Source organism: Melanaphis sacchari, unplaced genomic scaffold (genome assembly GCF_002803265.2).
Source record: "Melanaphis sacchari strain LSU unplaced genomic scaffold, SCAv2.0 Contig36_pilon_pilon, whole genome shotgun sequence".
NCBI lineage: Eukaryota > Metazoa > Arthropoda > Insecta > Hemiptera > Aphididae > Melanaphis > Melanaphis sacchari.
In genome coordinates this window covers 2,406,606-2,427,877 of record NW_020271232.1, presented here as the reverse complement: position 1 = coordinate 2,427,877, position 21,272 = coordinate 2,406,606, and the positions used below count along the sequence as shown (strand labels likewise).

Here is a 21,272-nt window from a genome sequence, read left to right as displayed (position 1 = left end):
AAATCAGAAGTGATTTTTTTAACTCGACGAACAGTACTTTTTTAATACCGGTTTACGCGTATATCAAAGTTATCCTACTTTTGGGCAACAAGTCAAAATCCTTAAAATAATAAGCTTGTATTATTGAGATAAAACAATAAGTATTAATCTAGTTTTCAATGCGTTTTGGATCATATCGTAAATGACATTTTCTCTAGATTTTCTTAAAAGGACATTGACATCTTGTCCTTATATTAATGATCGTTAGTAGACAACGATTATTTAACACCATATCAACGCCCCTGTGGCTATGAGTGTACTATCAAACTTTCGCGATGAGTCATCACGAGTTTAATTCTTGAATTCTTCTCACCACCACGCTCCGTCCACCAGTTTCGAGTCGTATTTATTATTTTATACTCTTCCCGCACTACACACGTGCAAATACATTTACGATCATTTATCGTGGATCATATTACGTTCGATTGTAGCACGACGACAACAATCTAATGGAAAAGTTTCACCGTATATGTATACCAAACGCTGTTAGTATAGTCTTCTCGTGGCCCCGATTGACTTAGGATTTCGCTATAACGGAAAACGTGTTACAACATGATGTGTAGTGCGCGGGGGTGATCGAGAAAAGAAGATCGTTGCACGTCGCAAGATCTATATAATCGATTATTCGCGTAATAATATATATATATATATTATGTATCCGGTTGAGTGAGGAGGGTGGTGCATTTTACGATTAAGTCCACTTGAACTCTGTGCAGAAGCTTTCTCGTGTTAAACACGTCACATAACCTATCTTATTACCGTGGTAATGGAAATATTTATTGTGTTGTGTTAAATGCACGTTTGTCGTCGATCTATGATTTTTGATAAATGTAGACACTTATTGCTAATGCTTATTATATGACCTAAGTACCTTGCTATACATGTAGTTAAAGTATGTTACGTTTCGAGGTCCCCGCCACAAAGCGTTGAGCCTGTAAAATTTATTGCAGTCCGTAAACCAAATTTAATATCATATTATCATCGTCGTTGTACAACATTCACGGGATTTGTAATAAGTCATAACATTTTCACCATCGTTTTAGTATTGTTAATATTATTCCCCAGTAAACACAAAATATAAACTCATGATAAACTGAAAGCCGAAAATTATTATGTAGCCGTCCGGTTTAAGATTAGAAACAACGTACGCGCGCGACCGTTCTCTTTGCACCATGCGCTCATATTGTGTGTGTCCACTGTGTCCGCATAACATTTTCTTTTTAGGAGTGGTCACACCAGCCGTCTGTATTCGTTCGTGAAGGTCGCGACCGCCATGATGTCATTTTTGAAAAACTATTTTTTTTTTATAAACTCCATTTACGGTAGCACGAAATAAACGTGGCAATGTCGAATACAATAAACATACAAGAAAAAACGTCAGTTTTTATGTACATAATAAACTTATAATGGCAACTTCCATATTACTATTATTATTATTATTATTATTATTATTATTTATTGTTGTACACCGCTCCGGCTAATATGCGCTACAATATACGACTCGCTGCGATGTTTACACATCACGATCACACTCTCATAACCGATTTAAAAGATAATATATCTTTCTTTTTCTCTCTCTTTCTTTCTTTTGGGCTAGATGACTATTCGTGCGAGTTATTATGTTGTTTGTTCCGCATATTATGTACGAATGCAATTAATGATGAGTCCTACGTGAGTGGGCACGAATTTCGTATACCCACTCGACTCATCGAATAATATACAATAGGTATATTTAGGATATATTATTATATTGTATTAAACAACTGCACTGCAGTAAACGGGATCGGCTGAATATTTAATGCCGTAATTATGATTGTACACTTTTGACCTACGATTAGTCCTCATTTATCTTTATGTCATACTTATAGAACTATATACAATTTTATAATTTTTTATTATTATTTTTGTTTTTTTTAGCAGGAGTGACCACTGTTAATTCTGACAACCGGCCAAATACGGCACCAACACCACCTCAAAATTCTTCTAGAGGTTTGTCTTTTACAGTTTTTCTAATATATATTAAATTTATAATATTTTACATTTTATATTATCATTACATCTCTGGGGTATAATTGTTAAACCACGTTTAATAAAATAATATTATCATCAAATTAGATCTATACAAGCTATTATTCTGTAAAAACAAACTTATACTTGAGCTACATCTTTATGTATAGTTCATAACTGGTGCATATATAGTTGTAAATATAATATAAATTGTATAGTTTTCAAAGTTCCAAAATTATATAGATATTTACTAGGTAACCAAAAATTATTATATATATATATATATATATATAAGTATTTACGTATATTTTAATGTTTCACATACTTACCGTAAATAATTTAAAAAAATATATCTTACCTTTTGAATTTTAAAATATTATATAAATTCTATTTTTAATTTTTTTTTTCTATTCAATCAGCAGGCGGACTTCATTGGTTTGCCCATGGTGCAGATTCATTTGACTTTTATGATGAAACAAACGAAACAGGTTTACATAAATGTTCTCATGTCTATATTGTCTTTTATAAGACAAAAACTAACACATAATTATTAGATAAATCATCGTCTATTTGTTTGCCTATTATTTTATTATCGTGTTATACTAACAGTTTTTTTGGTATTTTGCTGCCGAGTTTTGTGTGGAATTCGAACTTCAAATAATTTAGTTAAATACTTAAACGTTTAAATACCGTTTTATGCGTATATATAAAACACTGTGTCATTATTTATATTTAGAGTAATCGCAGAATCATCTGGTTGATTACTATAAAAAAACTACATACAATATGCTTTTAAAATACGAACTAAAAATATATGTTATATGTTATTGGTCTCGAGGATATATAATCCAAAAGTGATTTTTTTCATTTATTTTCAATTTCTTTTTTCACTTAAAATTTTGTTTAGTCTAAGTTTATTATTTTATGCTGTGTGTAGATTTATACATCAACAATATAAATAAAGAACTTAGAAACTAATATTTTCCCTTTGTTTTATTATTATTATAATACCGTGTGTTTGTGAGTCGTGTGTTTTGATATTAAATATGCGAGCATTACTATTTATGCTCGCGCGTGCCACTCAATGCCATTTGAGTGGGCGATTGCAATTATTATTATGGGCTGGATAACTCTTATAATCCTTACAATATATTAAAATCGAGTTATTATTTTTGTCTATGAAGGAAAAGAAAATGCAATCAAAGACCGTGAAGAACGATTACGACTTGTTCGTGAGAAACACGACGAAGAACGCCAAAGAAAACTCGATGAACTCAAACAACAAGTAACTTCGTTTATTTTTTGCATTCATTATTATCTGATTGACTTTATCTGTGAGTATGTTAATCGTATTCTGTTTTTCAATTCAGGCACTGGCTGTACAAAGGTATAGAGAACAAAAAGAAGAGGAAAGACGTAGACGTTTAGATGAAATGCGTTTACGAGATACTGAAAGGCGACAACAAGTGGAAGAAAGAAAAAGACAGTTGTTCGAAGCCGAGAGAGAGAAACGAGACGCTATACTAAAAAAAAATCTAGTAATATTATAAAAATAAAATAACTAGCTTACGTGTGCCGAGATCGTTTATGTTAAATTAATTATTTTTATTATACGCTCTATCATTACTCATTATAGGAACGCGAGGCCAGAATTGTGTCAAAAAGAAGAAATGAGCGTAGTTCAATTGTTTTTGCGTTTGGAAGTTCGACACCTCGCATGCTTGAACCATCAGAAACCGGCGGATCATACTGGGCTAGTCGCAGGTAAATAAAGTGTTAATATCTAATACCCTATATAATTGTATAAAAAGTAATTCCTATTTGATTTATTTCTGGCACAATTAGATTCTTATCGTTGTATACGAACACAGTATCGCGTTTATTTCTAATATACCTTATCTACAAGGTGCTTCACGGTGAACTGATAACTGCAATAACTTTTGTTCTATTGAACATTTTCAACTTTCTCTTTTTTTAAATAATTGATTGTCATCTGCGCTACATTTAAATTGATTTTTTAAAATTTTTTTTAAATTTTGTTTGTAAAATTAAGAATATAATAAAGTTTCTATTTGATATTTAAAAATCAAAATAGCCATTTTGTTAATATGATTTTTAAAACATGTTCGCAAAAAAAAAAAAAGTGAAAAATGTTCAGTTGTTTATTTTTTATGATTTTTTGAAGTTTGCATAATTTTATATTATTTCAATAAATTTTCTGAATAATCGATAATCGCTGTAACATTGATAAACAAAAAATAAATTTGAATTTATGCAAACTTTAAAAATTATTTAAACATTATTGACTCAACCTTAGTAAAAGTTTATACACCAACATTTTTTAATTTTACATACAAAATACTAAAAAAAAAAAATTAAAATATTTTAAATGTATAGCGCAGACGACAATTGACAATTTTTTTTAAAAAATGTTGAAAAAGTTATTGCAATTGTTAGTTAATCGTAAAACACTGTATAAATAAAGTTTGTATTTGATTCTATTGAATTGTTTCATAGAGCTACATCTACCAGCAACGTGATGATGTTGAGCAGTACAACTCCTATGGGTCCTCTAACCAGGAGGTCGTCAGAACGTGAGTTGAACGAATGTTCTGGCAAAAAAAGAGCTGCTTCAGCTGGCGGTCTGTCCAACCGCAGTACCGACGGTAAGATCGTCTATATATATTTTGTAATAATACCTTCAATCCGTGTTTTCGGTTTACGAGTACGATAATAAAATAAACTTTAGAAAACAAAATTTTTTCAACGTCAGATTTTTCAGAGTACAATAATAAAAGACATTCCGTTATGAATGTTTTGCATTGGAGTGATATGTGTTACCCTGTTATCCCAGAATACCCTGTAGATGTGGGGTGTGGTGAGTTTTATTGGGGACGAAAATCCTATACTATATACGTGTGCCATATCCTAATATAATTGTGTGTCGATTGAATAATAATATGTAATATATAATATTAATTTCAAATGCATGTAAATATTTCTACACATAAATTTACGGATCAAGAACTAATTTGTCTGACCAAAAAAAAATATTGTTGTGTATTAGTGCGTGATTTTACTTATATTGTATTACTAATTGAATTATCTTTTCTATTAATTCCACCTGTTGTAGGTCAAAATAGTTGGTGTGAAATTGTGATTTACGTAATTTGTAGCTTACTATAATATATAAATTTAAATTTAAAAAATATCAGTTTTCAACCTAATCGTGTAAATAAATAATAAATTGTTTTGAATTATACTTTTAAGAAGATAATTAACAAATATAATAAATTTGATAGGATTTTAGCGCCGATAAGAGAAGATAATTTTATTGTATTATTATATTGACTCGAACCGTTTGCAAAAAACATGTTCTGGGTGGTAGTAGTTAGTATACTTAATAGATTAGTAATACCTATAACAATAGTATTTATACATTTTATGTATTTATTTGTGGCTTACCGTAATAAAACCCCCTTCATTTACCAACCAAATAACGCGTACATGTTATAATACTATGTTTTAATTAGCTTTTTGCTAGCCCCGCGTATACGCCTATTTACTCTATCCGCTTCCTGCGCGTGTACCTATTACTAAGTAGAACAAAATTACCGTCATTTTGTATACTAATTAATTAATTAGCTCTGTAAACTGCACACGCGTGTTGTCTCTATACCCTGAAGTCGCATTCGTGAACGTAGTATATTGTATATAAATATATAATATACTATATTTTGTGCAGCAGTGGCGTTGTGAACTTGGATTATACCTTATGGGAGCAGCCTATTTAATGTTATGTATATATTTTTAAAATAAAAGACTTGTTGGAATTATCAAATTATTATCAAGCTTTTATTAAAATAATTTAAATTAAACTCGAGTCATACAAAACTTACTGTTTCTTTATGACGATATGACACGTTATATCGTTCGCTCGTAGGTAAACATCAAGATTATACTACTCGAATTCCATACCAATATTATAGTATAAATAATGATTTCCAATCTTAATACATTTCCGATTCGGATTTTCATATAAACTTCAAAGTTTTTATGCAAACTTGATACCAACCTTTCGAATGCTAGCTCTATAGGCCGTGCCGGATTTAAGTTTCAAAGGCCGTGTTGCAACTACCAATATTGGAAGCCTCTTAAAAAAAAATTGTTATTTAAAAGTCGTAGTATAATGTATTGATTATGTGTAATACTTTTGGGTGCATGATAAAAGTGAAGATGAATTTAAAATGAAAATATTTCTACTAGGCACCTCGTGGTTCATACGCGTTCCGAGTTACGCGTTGAGATAAAACTGAACAATCTAGAATTAATCGTGGCGGGTAATTTCTTAAAATGCCTATTTCTTCTCAACAGTTATTCAATATCCTTTAATTCATCGCTTTACGAAATTAGAAAATCTTAAACATCAATATTCTGAGACGGTGAGGTCCCTATAAAAAACCTCACTGTTGTGTCCCCGGTGCATTGCACATCCTGCGCCCATTGACGCAACTAGGGGGTACACAAGAGACTTGTACACCCCCAAAAATAAAAACATTTTTCTATTAAAATCTGGCTATTTTGAAGTAAATATTACCATTAGTTAAAATATTTTGTACTATGTGCGTATCGTTGAAAGTAAATAACTATTATTATTCCCAGCTATCTGTAAGCTCTTCACTTTTTGTGCCCCTTAAAAAAATATTGGTCTATAGTTGCACCTGTGCTTGCTCCTGTGCTAAATCCGTCACCGTTTATACAGGTGTACTGTATATGGATTGCGTATAAATAGACCGTTCGCGACGCCACTGAATTTTTATTAGTAAATGTTATCCCGCCGACTATTGGTGATTTGTTCTGGAGGTGACGGTGCATCGCGTTTGTACATGTGTAACATATATGTGTTTAGAAGGCGGTGACGGGAGCGCCGAACGGAAGGCGGCCAGACGGAAGACGGACCTGATGCCCACCATCGTGTCCCCGCGTGACCTGACGCCCTGCAGCCGTCCCGGATCGTCCAGTTCGTCCCGTCGGTCACCAGGTAGGGCGAGTTCGATGACTCGGCTGGACGGCGCCGCCACCGCTTTCGGCGGCGGATGCGGTCGACTCCTGTCGTCGGCGCGCAGCATGAGCCACTTGGCCGGCGGCGGTGGCGGCGGCGGGCGGTCTGCTGTCGCCTTAGGTGCCAATAAGGATCGGTCGACGCATCACCGTAGTATGATCGCCTTGAACCCGGTGCCGCCGCCCAGACCCACCAGAGCCGAGCGACTGCGCAAGCGCGCCAGAGAATTCGCAAACGGCGGTGGTGCAGGTACGTGCAAGACACACATAACCAGTCGTACATTTATTATTATCATATTATTACGGCGGCTGTATGCGGCACATATTATGTTATTGATATGATAATATTGTGTACGACGTATACTGAGAAATTAGTCGAGCTAACTGCACCTCGTTAACCGTGGCAACATCGCCGAGGATCCTTGTTCCTTCGTAACCCATCACGACCACCATCACTTCGTAACATCATCCTCCAACCTTTTTTTTTTCGTAATCTTCGCGTGTATCGACTATTGTGTGATTGTGTGTATTACATGTATGGACTGGCGTTGTCCTGCGTGCCTAACACGTTCGCTGAGGAGATTTACCGGCAGACTCTCTATAAAACCTCCTCTTGAAAACGATCGCGTTTATACGCCAACTGTCCTGCAAATGCCGATTAAATATATTATGGAACAATCCGTACAGCCTTTAATATCGTTGTCCTCTTTGCGCTATACCCATATCGCACGCAGCATCTCTTTCATTTCGTAACTAAACCGTTAAATTCTGATGAGAAAGTATTTTACATACATATATATATTATCGTACAAGTAAATCTGTTACTTGATGGTTTATACGCAAAAAAAGCGAAAATTTTAAATGTTATTAGGTACTAATAAATATTTGTCTACCGTGTACTTGATGTATTTTCGGATTTTTTGATCGTATCTTCTAAATGTACGGTTTTTATTTTACCAACATCAAACATTGTTCTCGTAATTTAGGTAGTCAACCTATACTCATCGTATATGTCCATATCGTGTTTTATATTTTTTTTATCGTTTATTTTTTTCCGTCGATAGTCACAAAAACATTTCATAGATTATAGGGGTACCAGTCTGTGTCTTGCACTGTTTATGACAACATTGTATTTGCTTATAAAATTTAATTTTTTATGTTGGATTTTCTAACTTCATTACCTTTAATAGTAGATACTTTGCGAAATGATCTGCTTTTTTGGACACTGAAGCTCCAATTAACGATTGACCGTCGATCGGTTTTTTTTTTTATTATGTTTTAAAATCCTATAACTCGTTAAAACAACTTAAAAATTTAAATATTTAAAAAGTCCTTCATTAGATTTACTTAATCAGAAATCTTGCAATATGTCGCGAATTTGGAGTGCGTTTATTTAACAGTTTGGTTTCGAAAAGAAAAATGCGAAGAGCGGTTTTCGTTGTTGCAATTATTTGTATCTAACAGAGGTAGCAAATTATGTATAACGCTATGAGCATCTTAACTAATACGTAATGTATAATGTATGCATTTATACACTTATATATTATAGTTATATATTTAAAAGTAATTTCTTTATGATTTAAATATAGTTCTTCAAATACATCCAACAAAACCCGCGCCCTCCAATTACTATCCGTACATATCGCATATTACATATTATTATTGCTGTACGTATGATATGCGGAGAAAAAATTGTTAATCTATCGTCTTTAAACTACGTATATTAAACCTATACTACCGAACGTGTATCATATTATATCGAGGCATGTTCACTTGAAATCGTATATAGCATTTTACGAAAGTGGAATATGCCACGCTTTAGTATTTATTATAAGTTCGTTTAATATCGTCATCGTGTAATTTACGACCTAACCTGAAACTCTAAGGTTTTTTCTAACTCTTACCTACCTATACTCGTTATTTAAATTTAAAGCATTTTCATCTTGTGTGTTGACGGACAACGAGGATGTTTTATTGTTAAATTTTCACATTTTTATAAACAATCGATAACTTTCTACACGAGTACCTACATGTTTCACACTGTATCTACGATTATATTTTCATTAATTACTACGTGTGTAGTATTCTCTAAGTATTTCCTTACGTAAACAATCAAAATACGAGGTGGAAGTTTGCATGATAGCATATTTGAGCATGTGCTGCCTATATATATCTACTTTTATTATAATAGAAAAACTAGTATAGTATATTTTGTATTATTAAACGCATTTTGCCTTTTTATGCTTGTTAGTTATTTGTTTATTACATAATATATTAAAGCTATATATGCATTTACATTTATGAAAAAAAATTATTCTATAAATCTAACTCAAAATCACTTGTATGGTATATCTTTCATAATTTATGACTGGCCTACTTGATTTTAGTTATCCGTTAAAATGTTTATTTTCAGTTTTGAATATAAAATACCTAATCAACTATATTTTTAGCTAAAATAGCTATAATTATGTAGATTAAACTCGTAAGTACATTTATGCTTAACTAAAAATATAATATTTCCATTATTTTAATCAATTAAATATTATCATCTAGCATAGTTTATGTACATTATTGATTCTATTTTGTAATCTAATGTTTCTAAGTGTCTCTAATTATGTTTAATTAGTTTACAAACTTAACATAACCAGCAAATTAAAAAAAAACGTACTCGTGTGACGTGTTGTATGAATTAATGAGTAAGGTATGCAAAAAATTAGTTTAATCATATATCTACAAAATATGTACCACTCGATGACTAGTTTTAAGTACATAGTCATTTATTAGTGCTATACTTTATTTTCACACCCATATTTTGCTAACATTTAATAATAAAATGCATGTACCTATTATTATTATTATTATTATTATTATGTTTGTGTCCTTAATGCATGCGTATTGGTCTCACCCGAACCCGATCAAACAGTAAGTGCACTTTATCCAACAGGTGGCGGTACTCGAGTTTGGGCCAAGGCGATTCATATATATCCACACCGAGTTTCTAATAATAATAATGAATTGATACATAACTAATATTTTTAATTAATTATTTGTTGTATTCTACTTGTCTAATATTTCTATTTCCAGTCATATTAATATCAAATTCACTAAAATGTAAATCTTTTTTTAATACTTTAATATACGGTTACAGGTACAAATTATTCATACACGCAGATTATTTTCGTAATTGTTTTTTTTTTTCAATATCAGTTTTATATTGATAAGTTATGTGGCGTTTATGTTTTACTATACGTTAATCAACGAATATATATGTCTGTATGCTGATAAATGTTTAAAAAAAATATTGCTATTTAACTATTTTGTAGTTAAATTAAGGCTTTATATTTATAATGATTCATTTGGGTGCAAAACCTTGAATTTAACAATGTTTTACATTGGCTGTATAAAACATAGTACAATTGTAATGAATACCGGCGAAAGTAGAAAAAACGACGATAATTACACAGTTATTTAACGTAAACATTTACAATATTATACTGTCGTAAGACCTTGTACGACATTAATGTTAACTTTTCTGCGTGTATGATTTTCTGGTTAAATCTATATATTTTCTCGTCTAATTTCCACATCGTTAATTTTCTATTAAACGCATTTAACAAAAACATGCAATGAGCGTCGATGCAAGCTAATCCGTACATTGATTGATTGTTTAGGCATGAAATCTGGTGAAATGACGCCGAATCGACCCCAGAGTTCCATGAGCCAGTCAAGCACTGGACCTTTGCCAACACAACCAAGGTCCAGGCCCGTGGCTACGCCTCGCAAACCTCGACCGATCAGTATAGCTGTGACCGGCGTCACATCAGATCAACCCGCAAAGTCTCCAGCTACAGGCGAAAGACCACCATTGCCCAAAGTGAATGTTACCAAAAAGTCGATTACTCCTAAAGTGGAGACGAAAAAATTCCCCAACGACAATACAAAACTGCAGTCGACATCTGTCAAGGTAAAATAGTGACGTTTATTGTATCCATTAAATTTACCAATCAAATTAATTGATTACTATCAATCAAATATATGATAGTAAATAGTTTTTTTTCTAATTTTTTATCTCTCCCAAAAAAAAAAAAAATTATTTTATACGTTATAATATTATTTATAATTTTGTACATATAAAGTATCGTTTGTATTATATTACTGTATTTGATGATATATTATATATGATAATGTACCTATGCTTTATTTTTTATGTTTTTTAGGAAAAAAATAAAAACATAAAGAATTCTACTGAAACTCATCCTGATAACGTCGAATCATCCGAGCAGCAGCACACAGCCGCAGTGGTATCTAAAGACGAAGACAGTCGTGAAAATTCAAACCAAGGGTCGGTGAACGACCTGGCCGAATGCGACATGACCGCTTCGATGTTGGCTACAAAACAGAAAATCTCGACTGAGGAAGAAGCCAAAGCCGCATTGGCAGAACGCAGAAAACTGGCGCGTGAACAAGCTGAGAGAGACGCAGAGTTGGAAAGACAACGATTGGTATGTCTATCTTATGTTATTACCTTATACGTGTATAATAATATATACTTTGATATGCTAGTAATTGTTTAAGTAAAGCGTGGACGTGTTATTTACTCTATTGGTTTTCTTTTCATTCATGCATAACAGGAAGCCGAGAGATTGGCCGAAGAAGAACGGTTACGTTGTGAAGAAGAAGAACAACGCCGGCAAGAAGAAGAACAACTGCGAATGTTGGAAGAGGCTCGGAAATCCGAAGAGTTGCGGTTGCAGTTGGCCATTGAAGAAACAAAAAAACGTGAAGAGGAAGAAAGAAAACGGAAGGAGGAAGAGCACAAGTTGAAATTGGAAAAAGAAGAAGCTGACCGCAAAGCGAAAGAAGAAGCTGAAAAGTAAGTCATATAATACATAACTTTAACCCGTCATGTATATAGTGAATCACATTATTATATACTCAATTATAATTATGTACCTACTATACTAGTACACTCATGAGTATTTTTTCCAAGAGGCTGGGGCTCTTATTCTTATAATCTGTTCAAAATAGTCATATGAACTTATCAAAAGTTAGTTTTTATGTTTTTAAAAATTAAAAACTACATTTTTCGTTTATATGTTGTATATTATATTATATTGTATTGAAATCGGTTGGCTAAACGCCAATACATTTTAATGATGGTATCAGATATGTTTTAATGCTCATATTATGTCCATATAAGGTTTTGTATTTCTGTCTCTTCTCCCACGTAACTGCAAAATGCTATTCAATTAAATATGCTACAAGCTATTGCAAAATTATTTTAGAACTAAAACACCCTTATTTTACTTTATAAAGTGTTTTACCACCTGTTAGCGGCATGTCAGAGATTTTTAAAATTTAATTGAAAATTAAAAATGTATATCGGCTAAAAGAGTAATTAAAAATTAATATTAAAAAACTAATTATTAAAGCAAAAAGATGTATTGGAGATACAACATCTAAAATATTGTTGCTTTTATTAATACGTTTCTTTTCCTTGTATAAGTGTTTAAAAATGATAGGAACTTAATGAAATGAATAGATCTGTCAAAAAATAAACCGATAAATATCGGTGGTTTTAATTTTTATACTTAACTTTTTACCATTATAAACAGTATAATTCTTTTAAAGATAAGTGAAGAATAATAATTATAATTGTATTTAAAAGTTTTCGATATCTTTGAGAAAAAAAAAATTTATCATCTTTTATCGTGTTTTGTACTTTTTATATAGGTACCTTTAATAAGTATCATAATATTTGGAATATGAAAATAGAATCACAAACCAGTAGTTATAATTTATAAATTATAAAATTAATATTTAAAGCTTAGATTAGTGAGGTATAAATATTTTAATAGCACTCAGATAACCATGCGATTGCGTGTTGTTTATGTTTGTTCGTTATTTTGCTTATCTTTAAAGACTAATTTTTATACATCATAATTCCCTGAAATACCCATGTTCTACTTCAAAGTATGAAATGGAAAAAACATATTTCTAAAAATGTTACAAGTTTTTGTAGAAATAAGTATTTATCTACTTTAAAAATAAACATCCTGTGTTATAATTTATTAATAGGTATTAAAACTTAAACTTAACTATAATTTTCTTATAGGCTGAGACAAGAAATGGAAATCAAATTGAAAAAAGAGGAAGAAGACAGGCAACTTAGACGTAAACGTGTCGAAGCCATTATGCTGCGGACTAGGAACCAAGGCAAAGGAAACGCGTCGACCAAAGTACGTATATCCTTACAGCCATAGGTCAGGCCCGCGACCCTATAGTGATGGGCGTTTTGTGTCATCGGCTTTTTTAACATAAAATCGTCATTTTCCAGGAAGAGACTGAATCTGCCGAGCAACAAGCCGGCGAGAATAAAACGGGAAAACCATCGTCGGACCCGATGACGACCAGTGTAGGACCCGTATCTGAGACCGAAGCGATGCTGTCCGCCGAGAGGGTTCATTCGTCGTCGTCAACGACGTCATCGGCATCGTCGCCGACGTCACCGCCCGGCAACGCGCTTTCTAACGGATTGGTTTCAGTAGAAACTTCCGGTTCCAAACAAAACGGTCGTGCGGACAACTCAGCGGTGCATCAAAGCAACGGCTGCGTTCCTACGGCCAACGGTGGTTCAGTTTTCAGTTCGGAAGTGTACGTATACTTAACGCAATTATCCATCTAAACTTGCAGTTTAAGCGATTCTTAATGCTCGAATAACATGACATTATTTCTTTTAGACGACATTTTTGTTTTTGAATTAAATCTACTGATAATTTGTTGTATTCTTAAGAGGACGTCGTACCCGCATATGTTATCTCCGTCTTACAAATGCATAACATGGCAAATAGTACTCTCAGAAGATCATGTTTAGCTCCTTCAGCTTGAAAATTAGAATGAATTGACCTCTTTTGAAATTTAAAAGTTAGATTATTATCTAGGGCATCTCATAGGCTTTTTATTATATTTTAATTTTAAAGCAAGTTATGAGTATTTTAAAATTGTAAATTGCTTGCACGTCTTAAAACACACATAACTCGCTTTAAAATTAAAATATAATAAAAAGCCTATGAGATGCCCTAGATAATAATCTCACTTTTAAATTTCAAAAGAGGTCAATTCATTCTAATTTTCAAGCTGAAGGAGCTAAACGTGATCTTCTGAGAGTACTATTTGCCATGTTACGCATTTGTAAGACGGAGACAACATATGCGGGTACGACGTCCTCTTAAGCAATAAATGGTTTTGATATTATGAAGAATGGAGTGCATAGGGTGATATTTATGGTATACAGTAGTACAATGTGCACTAGATTCATCTTATTAAAAACTTAAAAACTTGCGTTCATTAAAAAATTGTTTGATATTTACACACATATGAAAATGAAGAAATATTTTACTTCAAATTCAGAAATCAAAAATATAAATTTTTTAATTATAAAAAATCTAGTTACATAAAAATTGTGTCATGTCGATGTCATAAGACATAATACTTCAGTTTATGTTGATAATTGACTCAGTATAAAATATTTGATGTTCTGTTTTTTTTTAACTCTGTTTATTTTTCCTCCAGACAATTAAACAACGTGACTAACAATCTGCTAGATTTATCGTTGGAACCCATTCCGTCTGATGCTCTGTCCACACAACAAATCATTGATATTGGCATGAAAAAGTGCATTCAAGACAACACCCCAGAATTTACCACGTATCAAGAAACTAATAGATCAGAACAACAAATCGTCAATGGTAAATAAAATTTTAAACTCTTAAGAAGATGCCACACCCACTTATGTGTGTTATCTCCATCTTACAAACATACGTACAACATAAAAAATTTACATTCAATAGAATCAATTTTGTGTTGTTAGCATTAATATTAGAGTGAATAAGCCTATTATCGATTGTAAAAATAAGAACATTATCTATGTTTTTCTCGTTGGTTATTTACTGTATTTTAGTTTTTGGGCAAGTTATGTACATTTTTATAGTTCAATATTTAAAAAAACTCATAATATGCTTGAATACTATTAGCTTATTGTAAAAAACTAATGAGAGAACGCAGTTAATGTTCTTACCTTAAAGATTGTTAATAAGTAAATTCATTTTAATATTTAAGCTTAACACATAAAATCAGAACTGCTGAATGTATATAATAGTACAGTATCTATTAGTAAGACAGAGACAACACGTTTGGGTACGTCGTTACCTTAAGGTTCTATTTTTATTATTCCTATAATAATGATTGTTTGCTGATGACATTTTTATTTTTTCAGATTTACTATCTTAATAAACACTAAAAGTGGTTGCGATTGTTGTTGTGGGTATTTGTATACTTTGCGGTAGATTGAAGTATTAAACACGAGTGCTACTTTTATTGTTATTTTATTATTTTTATCTAAATTATTAAGTAGTTAAAAAGTAAAACGTTCAATATTCAAATTATTATAATTATTTAGTCGCGTCTAGACATACTACTACGACAAATATTCATCATCTTCTATCTTACATCAATTCAAAACATCCCTTCTTTTTAATACATTTTCGTTTTCTTAAAAATATAAAATAATAATAATAATAATAATAGCTCTTATCGTGTTAACTATAAAAACATTTTAATATGTATTGTAATTATCACGTCTAATGTACATTAACAATAATACAAATCTTATGATGTATTAATTATATAAATATTTATAACGACATGAGATCGCTTTGTCTTGAAAGAAAAACCGTCTGAATGTATCTTGGGAATAAAACAACGCGTTTAGCCAGAGTCTCCAAACAATTAATAACAAGATGAGCGTAATAATCAATGTATGGGCGATGATACCGCATTGAGCGTATTGCGAGTGAGAACTGTCTGATTTGTTTACTATGTATATTTTAGAAATCTATCCAGTAAATTGATTTCACCACTCCACTTTTATAATCCAACAATTATGTCGAGTACATTTTATTGTTTCGATATTTTTAAGTATTTTTTTAATTTAATTTTTTTTTTTTTTTTCAAATTCTTTAACCAACGCTAAATTTATTTTAAAACACTATTCGTTTTTTATTTTCGATGATGACGCTATCGTCGACCACCGATGGTTAATTTTAAGAAAACTGCACAGCGACCACTGTTTTGGTGGGCAAGGGTTTGGGGAAAATGCTGTGTCTCATGCAGTAGATAAAACTTTTTCCCAAGACTGCGTGATATGACAACCGATCGTGTTGATTGTTTCAAAAAGATTTCGTCTTAAGAACACCCGAGATTTATTACTCTCCATCAAAACCTCCTTGATCTCGAAAAAAAAAAAATTCATTATTTAATAAACGCCTGTTTTCAATTTGTTCTTCCAATTAATCGTTGCTAGTGATTTATTGTTTTGCATTCTCGAGTACTTAGTGTGTTTTAATGTGATTATTGATTTGTGGGTTATTTTTTTTTTATTATTATTATTTCTCTAAATATTATTTTTGTATCCATGATTTATTAAGTTTGCGGTCTGTATGCGTTGTCGTTGTTAATGATACGTTGCATAGATTATTATTGTCTTATAATATTTGTCCCGAGAAAAATCATCGTTTTCCAACAATTCATTGATCAGTAGTAGTATGTGTATGCGTTGTATGACAATGTTGTATGGTAAGACAAAGCCATCTTATATTTTTATTTTATTATTAATTTTTTTTTTTCTTTTGTTTAATTATTAAAATTAATAGTAACAAGAGGGAGAATTCTATAAATACCTTAACTAAACGAACATGTTAATCATTGATTTTGTAAACTAAATAGCGATGTTATTTTATACAACTAACATTTTTAATTGTCGCTATTCAAAAATAGTAATATTGTTCTAATTTTTATTATTTTTTAATTACTTTTTACTTTTACTTTTTTTTTTTTTATGTAAAAACAGTTTATAAATGTAATTTTTATTTATAATGTCCCCCCCATAGACTATTATTGAATTTTACATTTACTTTTCAGCCATTAATATTATATAAATATATATCTTCTTTTATTATTTTACTGAATCCGTGTAAAACGTAGCAAAGTATTTTTTCAGTTTATTGTTAAAATGTATGTTCAATAAAAAGAAAAACGACTAAAGTAATATATATTATATATATCATTTGTAACTTGTAAATTGTTTTTATTTTTTATGTTATTAGTTATAATAATATTATTATGTAAACCTAATTAAGAACTATCCGACTTGATGTTTTTAGTAAAAATAATATTATATACCTACTCAAACTGCAGTCTGTTATATATTTTATTGACTTTGTGTCAACAGGTGTTTCAAAACAACAACATTTATGTTTAAACTTAAGTGTTTTCATTTTAAAAATTATAAACACAGATCTGATAATGAAAACTGAATATGTAATGGAAAATAAGAAAAAAAATTGACCTACATTCCAAAGTATTGGTCTATGTTTAATTTTCAATACTTAATTTTTTGCACAAACAAACTTTTTAAAGCAACCTTTTAGTTTTACCCGAAAAAGTCTACCGTAATTGGCCTACAGGTCACTGACTACTAATGTCGATTAATATTCAACATTAGTGACATTTCAATGTGATATGCCCAGCAAAATATTTATAAAATTATAACATATGCATAAAAGTACATTAACTCGTAGGGCCTCCTTGACATCGATTCCCCCGGTGATGAAATAAAATAAAACTATTATCGTTACAAAGAATACCATTTATTTGATTAAAAAAACTGTGTGTTTGATATGAATTAGACTTTTATTGGCGGAGAACATGAAGAAATGTGTAGCGGACAAATACGAATTGCAAATTTATGACGTTTGATGTGCACACAATGTGTCAATATAAATTAATATAGTTATTAAATTATAGAACAAAATGCATCTTTCATTAGAATCAACCAGTCAATAATACTATTGACATTTATGATATTATTATGTCCATTGAGATGTATATTTAAAAGTAATGTAACATTACTTAACGATTTACTCAAATCAAATCATATTGAAATTTCTTTATTTTTTGAATAAAAAAAAAAAAAGCAGCTTTTGTTATTTGCATGTTTAATGACACGAAGAAAACCACTGGTATTTCTTTATTTTTTTTATACTAAACATCAAACGATAATCAATATAATATTGTGTAGAATTAGTGTTTTGAATAAGACGTCAAGTTAAATTCATTAATGTTGATTAAATGAATAAATAATTACTGTCAAAAACGTTGAAAACTGAACTTTGACAAGTCGATATTTAAAATAAGTACATCCAAATATTTGACATTATGGTTTATTATTATTTTACCGAGTCGATTAAACATTATTTTTATATTCCAAACAGGTAATGTGTTAAATATGGTGTCATATTTTAAAAATTGTTTGTCTAAAATTCTAAGGAAAAAATGATATCAAAACAAAGACAAAAAAATAAATAGTGCTAATAATTTTATTACTTTACAAACGAGTAAGTCCAATCGTAACGATTCTGATTTTTAATTTTTACAAACAACGACTAAAGTGACAACAGAAAAAATCAGGAGCTAGTGGTTAAAAATGAGTGAACACATATAAAAACAACTTAGGTGAGGTCTCTTATATTAAATTTTCAAGAATTTTGATGAAGCCAATAATTAAGTGACGATTTTAAGAAAGAAAACTAAAAAAATTCCCAGGCTTATTAAACAACTCAAAAGAAATTAAAATGTTTTGCAAATAATAATTTAAAAATTTGGTGAAAATTTGAAGTACCCATCTACTTTTAATTTTATTTTTTAATATAACAAAATATTAAAATTGTTTGAGCAGAAATAATTACCTAAAAATTGTAGGTTTTTCTTAAATACTTTTTTTTCTATTTTCCGATTATAAAAAAAAAAAAGTACTAATAATTTTTATTCTTGAGCTCTGAATCCTTCTGGAGCTGACAGTCCTGACACTGTGTGGTAGGCGTGTATTCTACATTTACATATCTAGTATTGTTTAGTAGGTTTCCAGGAGCAGAATGGGAACTAAATTCAGACCTGGAGATTGAAATTTATCCAGGCCACCTATCATAATTGATTGTAATACAAATAAATATATTTTATTTTTTTATAATATTATTTTACTTCTTTCAGTTTTATAAATAATATATTTCATCCATGTGACATGTATCTATACTGCTTAGATGCTGTTGACTGCCAAGTTCTGAAGACATCTAAATCACATAGTTTGATTTACATTCCATAACTAAGTTAAATACTTTATTTTTCATCATTTGAGATCTTTATTTTAGGATTGCCACAACTCTTTCAACACTAGAATAGAATAGATATTTATAAATATTAAATATGACTCGTTTATAATATTATTTCAGATAAGTAATAAAATTAAAGAATTATTACTTACTTACTTGCAGTTGTTATAAATTTAATACAATAGTAATTATAATGGCCAAAATGGTTATATTGTATACCTTTAAATTTTTAGATAGTATCTATAATTTTCCTTTCAATGTGTATAAAAATGAAATGTTGCAAAATTTTGAATAGTTCTTATATACCTAATTTTGATTGATGAAAACAATATGTTTAAAATTCATAATTGTAAGCAATTACAATTATTAATAGTTTGATGCTTGAATTCATGGTCATGTATCAATATTTATCAACAATGAGTGTTTGTATTCATTATACTATGTATATCTACAGATCTTCTATAAGCCGCAAAAATTAGATCAGTAGAGACTAACCTAAGTTTTTAAACAAAACCCTTTTTACTACCACTTACATTTAGGATTGTTTGCTTGTGATTTATATGACATAAATGTTGTTACATTATCAAACAAAAACATTATGATTAGTTAATCATAATGATATTATTAACTAATAATAGTTAATAAATATAATTTATTTGTAACTCAAGCTTATAAAGAATAAATTTATTATTTAATATTAATGAATTTAAAAAAAAAAAAAGTGAAAATGAATCTATTCAAAGAATTTTTCTTCAGTTGAAAGTTTAAGCTCTTGTAAAACAAACTGACTATTAATTAAAGAAATCAGTAAAATTAATTAATGAAAATCTATTTCTTGTCAATGATTATTTATGATTATCTAATTATTCAACAAAATTTTAAATTACTATGAGGAGCCTAATGTAATATTAGTCATATATTATGTTATTAGTGTAAATTAAATAAAATTTATGGAATATCAACTACATATAAACTTTGTACACTTTAATCATCATTTATCTAGCATAAAATTGTTATATGCAATAGAAATTAAAAAACTCAATTAAGCCAACACCACATATATTGAACGATTCAATAAAAATAAAATTAACTTTCTTACTACTTGAACCTAGTTATCTGAACAGGATTTTTAAAATGTACAAATTTACTAAATAATTTTAGATTTTACAATATTTCATTTAACCAAGGCGCAGGTAGTACTCGATTTAATTTCATAACACATTATTACACTACACTTAAAATTGATATTGTTATATGCCATGCTAAATTTAAATTCATCATTTAATGTTGAACATATTTAACCTTTCAGCAATTAATTTATTATATCATATAAAAATTCTCATACAATACAAGAAATTATTATAATTGAATATTACCAAGAAATATAGAATTTTTTTATTCTCTTTACAGGAATTAACTCTTTTATTGCTATAATACAATGTATAAGATATCCTGTTTCAACACTCTTATCAATTTTTAACACCCTACATGTAAGTCAGCTTGTAAAATTAACTCCTCAGTGTTGTACATTGAGCTGGCATAAAAGTAAACGAAACAAATGTTATTTGACATAAAATTACATTACCTGAAATAAAGTTAAATGTAGAGAAAAAAAATAAAACATCTTATTGAATATTAAAGTTTTATTTATTGATTTTTTTATTTTGTCGTGTTATAATAGTAGGAATGCAAACTGCGATAAAAAAAAAAATTATGCTTTATGACATTGGAATATTTAAAATTTTGAATAGTTTTTGGTTCACATTTCGAATAAGCTAGAATGTTTAAATCAAGTTAAAATTATTGAGCTTTTCCACCACGGAGACGCAACACTAAATGAAGGGTAGATTCCTTTTGGATGTTGTAGTCAGACAATGTGCGTCCGTCTTCGAGTTGTTTACCGGCAAAGATCAAACGTTGTTGGTCTGGTGGGATACCTTC

General features: G+C 30.2%; 2 protein-coding genes across 24 annotated transcripts in view; one reads left to right on the top strand and one right to left on the bottom strand.

Annotated features, from left to right (window-relative positions):
- The window catches only part of LOC112596908 (ensconsin-like), a 36,065-nt gene extending 20,359 nt beyond the window's left edge, over positions 1-15,706 (top strand). For 4 of the 22 annotated variants that reach the window (XM_025342755.1, XM_025342757.1, XM_025342748.1 and 1 more), the window contains exons 2-16: positions 1,957-2,028; positions 2,466-2,534; positions 3,231-3,331; positions 3,417-3,584; positions 3,683-3,810; positions 4,564-4,712; positions 4,829-4,924; positions 6,956-7,357; positions 10,779-11,071; positions 11,325-11,609; positions 11,739-11,980; positions 13,223-13,346; positions 13,445-13,761; positions 14,680-14,855; positions 15,383-15,706. In XM_025342755.1, the coding sequence (XP_025198540.1) occupies positions 1,957-2,028; positions 2,466-2,534; positions 3,231-3,331; positions 3,417-3,584; positions 3,683-3,810; positions 4,564-4,712; positions 4,829-4,924; positions 6,956-7,357; positions 10,779-11,071; positions 11,325-11,609; positions 11,739-11,980; positions 13,223-13,346; positions 13,445-13,761; positions 14,680-14,855; positions 15,383-15,396 (2,636 nt within the window). In that variant the 3' untranslated portion in view covers positions 15,397-15,706. The remainder of the gene's footprint in view (positions 1-1,956; positions 2,029-2,465; positions 2,535-3,230; positions 3,332-3,416; positions 3,585-3,682; positions 3,811-4,563; positions 4,713-4,828; positions 4,925-6,955; positions 7,358-10,778; positions 11,072-11,324; positions 11,610-11,738; positions 11,981-13,222; positions 13,347-13,444; positions 13,762-14,679; positions 14,856-15,382) is intronic. The other 18 variants (XM_025342756.1, XM_025342758.1, XM_025342746.1 and 15 more) reach the window with 12 other exon arrangements.
- Positions 15,707-20,985: 5,279 nt separating this feature from the next.
- LOC112596910 (ubiquitin-like) overlaps positions 20,986-21,272 on the bottom strand; it is a 1,827-nt gene continuing 1,540 nt past the window's right edge. Inside the window, exon 2 of one of the 2 annotated variants that reach the window (XM_025342769.1) lies at positions 20,986-21,272. This exon is cut by the window's right edge and continues 172 nt beyond it. In XM_025342769.1, coding sequence (XP_025198554.1) covers positions 21,132-21,272 — 141 coding nt within the window. In that variant the 3' untranslated portion in view covers positions 20,986-21,131. The other variant, XM_025342770.1, reaches the window with a different exon arrangement.